The sequence below is a fragment of the Oncorhynchus masou genome, chromosome 16 (genome assembly GCF_036934945.1).
Source record: "Oncorhynchus masou masou isolate Uvic2021 chromosome 16, UVic_Omas_1.1, whole genome shotgun sequence".
NCBI lineage: Eukaryota > Metazoa > Chordata > Actinopteri > Salmoniformes > Salmonidae > Oncorhynchus > Oncorhynchus masou.
Genome location: NC_088227.1, coordinates 366,588 through 373,523, shown reverse-complemented (window position 1 = coordinate 373,523; position 6,936 = coordinate 366,588). Strand labels below are relative to the sequence as shown.

General features: G+C 40.5%; 1 protein-coding gene across 1 annotated transcript; it reads right to left on the bottom strand.

The window, feature by feature from the left end:
• Window positions 1–402: 402 nt before the first annotated feature.
• LOC135557339 (zinc finger protein 239-like) lies at window positions 403–5,814 on the bottom strand. The gene is made up of 2 exons (XM_064990521.1): window positions 5,290–5,814; window positions 403–4,177 (listed from the first exon to the last, which is right to left on the bottom strand). Exons 1-2 carry the CDS (start codon window positions 5,567–5,569, stop codon window positions 3,336–3,338), a joined length of 1,122 nt encoding a protein of 373 aa, XP_064846593.1. The 5' UTR covers window positions 5,570–5,814; the 3' UTR covers window positions 403–3,335.
• Window positions 5,815–6,936: the final 1,122 nt, after the last annotated feature.

Sequence of the window (6,936 nt, the reverse complement as noted above, 5' to 3'; positions counted from 1 at the left end):
ACTGGCAATACTAAAGTGCCTATAAGAACATCCAATAGTCAAAGGTATATGAAATACAAATCGTATAGAGAGAAATAGTCCTATAATTCCTATAATAACTACAACCTAAAACTTCTTACCTGGGAATATTGAAGACTCATGTTAAAAGAAACCACCAGCTTTCATATGTTCTCATGTTCTGAGCAAGGAACTTAAACGTTATCTTTCTTACATGGCACATATTGCACTTTTACTTTCTTCTGCAACACTTTGTTTTTGCATTATTTAAACCAAATTTTATTTGAGGCTAAATTGATTTTATTTAAGTATTATATTAAGTGAAAATAAGTGTCCATTCACTATTGTAATGACCTGACTAGATCATAAAGGAACAATTGTCCAGACAGAGGCTTGAGTTTACGAATTGCCAGTTTATTAAACCAACTTTACACAGGCTACTGTTTGGCCGTAGCCCACGCCAAATAAATGAAAGATAACCCACAAGCTAATCGTGACCTTCTCTTGTGAAGCCCAGACGTAAGAGAGAGAACAAAGGCTAAACCTGGTCTTAACTTCCAATGCTCCATCCCCCTGCCCAACCCCCCTCCACGCCACTCCACCAACCGCCAGGATGCCGGGCATCAGAACATTCCAGGCATTCCCGTGATTGGCAGATCCCAGTTTGATTGGCATGTCGGACCCCGCGAACACTGGGTACTGGTAAGTACAACACAACCGCCTACTAGCCTAACACATAACACACAGCTGTCTGTGCGGGTCTCTACAGTATTGTTGTAATTGTCATTATTACAAATAAAAAAACATTTTAATCGGCTGATTAATTGGTATCGGCATTGAAAAATCATAATTGGCCGACCTCTACTCCCCATTGAATACAGGCGGTTGACATCAATAACCCTCATGAAAAATGTTTTTTAAATGATTACAATAATAAGAAGTATCTACCAATCCAAAGAAAGGATAGGCGGAAGTTAGACAACCCGCAGTGCCGCTTTATGGACAACAACTCCCCTTGTCAGGGCGGAGAGACTTCTTGTCAGTATATCCATAATCTTTGGTGTAGCCAACCCAACTCTCGCATGGCACTATTGGGGGGCACGTGTGTAGTAAATCATCAGTACACGAAAATCATTACATGCCGTGCCCCCCAGTCTGCGGCCAGCAGATAGACCATTCTCAAATGCATATTTTGAGTCACTTTTTGGAAACGGAACAGAGAAAACAAGGGGTAGCTTGTTCTCTACGTCGTCTAATTCTAGACATATAAGTCATCATCCTTGTGCACCATTGTTTCTGTACCCAATATTTTTTTATTTAACCTTTATTTAACTAGGCAAGTCAGTTAAGAACAAATTGTCATTTACAATGACGGCATACCCCGGCCAAAACCGGACGATGCTGTGCTTATTGTGTGCCTGGATTCAAACCAGGGACTGGAGTAACAAATCTCGCACTGAGATGCAGTGCCTTAAACTGTTGTGCCACTCTAGAGCCCGGAAAGCAAAGGAAACTGAACTAAATCACTATCGCCCTATAGCACTCACTTCCGTCATCATGAAGTGCTTTGAGAGACTAGTCAAGGATCGCATCACCGTCTACCTTACCTGAAACCCTAGACCCACTTCAATTTGCCTACCGCCTCAATAGATCCACAGACGATAGAATCACTATCGCACTGCCCTATCCCATCTGGACAAGAGGAATACCTATGTAAGAATGCTGTTCATTGACTACAGCTCAGCATTCAACACCATAGTACCCTTCAAGCTCTTCATTAAGCTTGAGACCCTGGGTCTGAACTTGGGACTTCCTGACAGGCCACCCCCAGGTGGTGAAGGTAGGAAAAAACACCTCCACGTCGCTGATACCCACAAGGATGGGTGCTGAGCCCCCTCCTGTACTTCCTGTTCACCCATGACTGCATGGCCATGCACGCCTCAATAATCAAGTTTGCAGACGACACAACAGTAGTAGGCCTGATTACCTGCAATGATGAGACAACCCACAGGGCGGAGGTGAGGGCCCTGGGAGTGTGGTGCCAGGAAAATAACCTCTCGCCCAATGTCAAAAAAACAAAGGAGATGATTGTGGACTTCAGGAAACAGCAGAGGGAGCACCCCCTATCCACATAGATGGGACGCAATGGAGAAGGTGGAAAGTTTAAAGTTCCTTGTCGTACACATCACGGACAAACTGAAATGGTCCACCCACACAGAAACGTGGTGAAGAAGGTGCAACAGCGACTCTTCAACCTCAGAAGGCTGAAGAAATTTGGCTTGGCACCTAAAACCCTCACAAACCTTTACAGATGCACAATTGAGAGCATCCTGTCAGGCTGTATCACCGCCTGGTATGGCAACTGATACAGCCTGCAACTACCCCAGTGATGCGGTCTGCCCAACGCATCACCGGGGGCAAACTACCAGCCCTCCATGACATCTACAGCACCCGATTTCACAGGAAGGCCAAAAAGATCATCAAGGACAACAACCACCCGAGCCACTGCCTGTTCACCCCTTTATCATCCAGAAGGTGTGGTCAGAACAGGTGCGTCAAAGCTGGGACAGAGAGACAGAAAAACAGCTTCTATCTCAAGGCCATCAGACTGTTAAATACTGTTAAATAGCCATCACTAGCACATTAGAGGCTACTGCCTATACACATAGACTTGGAAACACTGGCCACTTTAATAATGTTTACATATTTTGTATTACTTATCTCATATGTATATACTGTATTCTATCCTATTCTACTGTGTGTTAGTCTATGCATTACTCATCTCATATGTATATGCTGTATTCAATCCTATTCTACTGTATCTTAGTCTATTTATTACTCATCTCATATGTATATATACTGTATCTTAGTCTATGCATTACTAATCTCATATGTATATACTGTATTCTATTCTATTCTACTGTATCTTAGTCTATGTATTACTCATCTCATATGTATATACTGTATTCTATTCTACTGTATCAGTTTATGTCGCTCTGACATCACTTGTCCAAATATTTATATATTCTTAATTCCCTTCCTTTAGATTGTGTGTATTGTTAGATATTACTGGACTGTTGGAGCTAGAAACACAAGCATTTCGCTACACCCGCAATAACATCTGCTAAACAAGTGTATGTGCCAAATAAAATGTGATTTGATGTATAGAGGTTTGGTGTTGGAGATCATTTAACACTCTGTGTTCTACTACCCAGGTCTGGTGTAGGAGATCATTCCAAACTCTATGTTCAACTACCCAGGTCTGGTGGTGGAGATCATTCCACACTCTGTGTTCTACTACCCAGGTCTGGTGTTGGAGATAATTCCAAACTCTGTGTTCAACTACCCAGGTCTGGTGGTGGAGAACATTCCACACTCTGTGGATCTCCTGCATGTATTTTCTGATGTTTAATCAGACCACTTGAATGAGAGTATCTCTTGTCACATTGATCACAGTTATAAGGTTTATCTCCTGTGTGTGTTCTCTGGTGTGATTTAAGGCTGTTTGACTGAGTAAAACTCTTCCCACACTGACTACAGCTATAAGGTTTCTCTCCTGTGTGTACTCGCTGGTGTACTACCAGCTGGCTTGATGTAGTAAAACTATCTGCACATACATCACAGCTATAAGGCTTCTCTCCTGTATGTGTTCTCTGGTGTCCTTTAAGGTGTTCTATCTGAGAAAAGCTTTTCCCACATTGATCACAACTATAAGGTTTCTCTCCTGTGTGTGTTCTCTGGTGCTCTTTAAGGTGTTCTCTCCGAGAAAAGTTTTTCCCACATTGCTCACAGCTATATGGCTGCTCTCCTGTGTGTGTTCTCTGGTGTGATACCAGGTTGGTTGACTGAGTAAAACCCTTGCCACACTGATCACAGCTATAAGGCTTCTCTCCTGTGTGTGTTCTCTGGTGTGATACCAGGTGGCTTGACTGAGTAAAACTCTTGCCACACTGATCACAGCTATAAGGCTTCTCTCCTGTGTGAATTCTCTGGTGTTTTTTAAGTTCTGATGAAGATTTGAAATGTTTCCCACAGTCAGAGCAGCAGTGAGGTTTCTTTCCTGTGGGTCTCTGATGGTGTTTCTTGAGGTGTCCTGATGTGGAGAGACTCTTCTCTGCCTCGTCAGCATCATGATGTTGTTGAGGCTCCCCTGAGGATCCACGATAGGCCCGTCTCTCTCCTGCGTGAACGTCAAAGTCAGAGAGTTAATATAGTGAATGTTTAAATGTTTTTACAAACTTTGACAAATGTCTTCTAAGTCTTGTTTTAGTTTGCTTTTGGTCCACTAGCCAGTGTGGTAGGCAGATGAAAGAAAATACCAGCCACTGTAGCAGGCAGATGAAAGAATATACCAGCCAATGTTGCAGGCAGATGAAAGAATATACCAGCCACTGAAGCAGGCAGATGAAAGAATATACCAGCCAATGTTGCAGGCAGATGAAATAATATATCAGCCACTGAAGCGGGCAGATGAAAGAATATACCAGCCATTGTAGCAGGCAGATGAACGAATATACCAGCCACTGTAGCAGGCAAATTAAAGAAAATACACTCCACTGTGATTTTTTACCAGCCTCAATATTTTTTTGCCATGAATGATTACACCAAAAATCACAACAAGAAAATGAATGAGCAGCTTGGCAATGTTGGTAAAACAAGAAATTGAAGTAAGAAGTAATGTGGCCCGAGTCTTTTAACCAATGTGTTAAAATAAATCATTTAGATACAATAGTAATGATGAACAGCTGTACAAGTGAACATCAAGAATCAACAAAGTGCCTCCATAACACAACACATCACTACACACCACACTGTCCTGACAGATAAAATGCTGCCTTATTATTATAGTTCAAATCAAATCAAAGTTTATTTGTCACGTGCTCCGAATAAAACAGGTGAAGGTAGACCTTACAGTGAAATGCTTACTTACAGGCACTAACGAATAGTGCGGAGGAAAAAAAGTACGTGTGTAGGTAAGTAAAGAAATAAAACAACAACTAATCCATAGATTAGGGCCTAATTCATTCATTTCAATTGACTTCTATGAACTGTAACTCAGGTAATATCTTTTAAATTATTGCATGTTGCGTTTATATTTTTGTTCAGTATAGATAGGAACTGGGCAATTCCATGGTAACGGAATTACACCAGAATCTGATGTTTCACTTTAAATTGTATAAAAACAAAAACCATAGCTGCTTTAAAACCACGTTTGTGTACATCAGTTCAACCACTATAACGGAGTTTGTGCCCCGTTATTAAACATTAGTATTTACTGGTGTTTAATCTGACCTTCTGTCTCCTCCTCCTTCACTTCAAAAACTACATCCTCCTCTTTCTCCCTTTCTTTTACTGTAACATCCTCCTCCTCTTTCACTCTGAAGACGTCTTCCTCTTCTTTCACTGTAACTTCTTTCTCTTCTTCTTTCACGGTAACAGCTTCGCCCTCTACTTCTTGTTTTACTGTGACATCCTCCTCTTTCACGAAAACGTTCAGTCCCAGAGCTTCTTTCACAGTCCAGCAGACTCCATCTTCTTTAGCAGGAGGGGAGAAGTTTAGTGAGCAACTCATGGTAGGGGATAATAGCTAGCTAGCATTAGCGTAGTGCTAGGCTAATTTATCAAGCCAACTAAATTAGATGACTAACAACAACTTGAATATGAAAAGAAAAGTAGATACGATATAATGCTGGTAATTACACAGTGGCTATACACCGACACAGTCCAAATAACTTCAATGTTTCGGCTGTTTTGCCTAGCAAGGTACCAAGGTGTCTGACTAGCTGTTATTGTTGAAGAAGCGTTCCGTCCACTAGATTATACATCCCAGTGGCAGAATCACCTGAAAGACGCACATCGCCATCTGCTGACAGGAGTTGGTTGAGCAAAAAACTTAAGGACAAAAAGCTAAAAAACGACTGCCCCTAAAAACCAACGACTCCCTTTGAAAACGGGCGATGTGGCATCAGAAACATTTATTATAGTGTAAAAATGTACTATTTCGCCCCAAAATAGTTATCCCATAGTGGGCTGTGTATAACTATGTAAATGTCTCTCGGACAAGGTGACTTTTATCAATATACACTGTAAAAAGTAAAGGTTACTGGAGTATCCTTTAGGGGTTCTTCAAATTGAAACTGTGGGGGAACCCCTAAAAGTAATTTGAATAACCTTGTGGGAACCCCTATAAGTTCCTCGAATAAGCTTTTGGGGTTCATTTATTTTAAACCCCCTGTCCACCCTTCCCCATTATGAAAAAATATTTTAATAATAATAACAATATTGATTTAAATAATTCATTGTTAATTTAGTGGCACCACAAATGTGTATTAATATTTACAAAACACATTACAAAATTGCAACATTTCTGCAGACATGTCAGACAATAATAAATACTACATTTACTTTGTATAGTGCTTTTCATTACATTTACAACAAATTAAAAAATAATGATGTACAATAAAAACAACATACATTCAAAATGAATCATAGGGAAACTAACAATATTGTAGACTTGATGCTAAATACAGATTTTTCAGCTTTAGTGTGTATATCATATCCACTTAGTTATGTTAGGAAGTTTGCCATCATTATGACCGGCCCTGGTAACTTCACCCCAACTTCTCTTATCCCCAGAACACAGTAACTTAAAACAACATAAGTGTTTTTCTGACATTTTGGGGAAATTGAAGGGAAAATAAATAACACAGCCCTCGCAGAGCCAAGTCCCAGCGGGATTTCACTCTCATAGTGAAATGGATTTCCGCCGATGTGCAGTAAAGGAGTGAAGAGCGGTGAAATCTGTGTCAACAAAAGTAAGAAAAGATGAATACAGATTATATACAATTAACAAAGAACAGAACAAATGTTCAGATGTAGTTTTATATAAGCATGCACACCTATGTTTATGAAGAAACAGATGATACATTGTCAAGGACA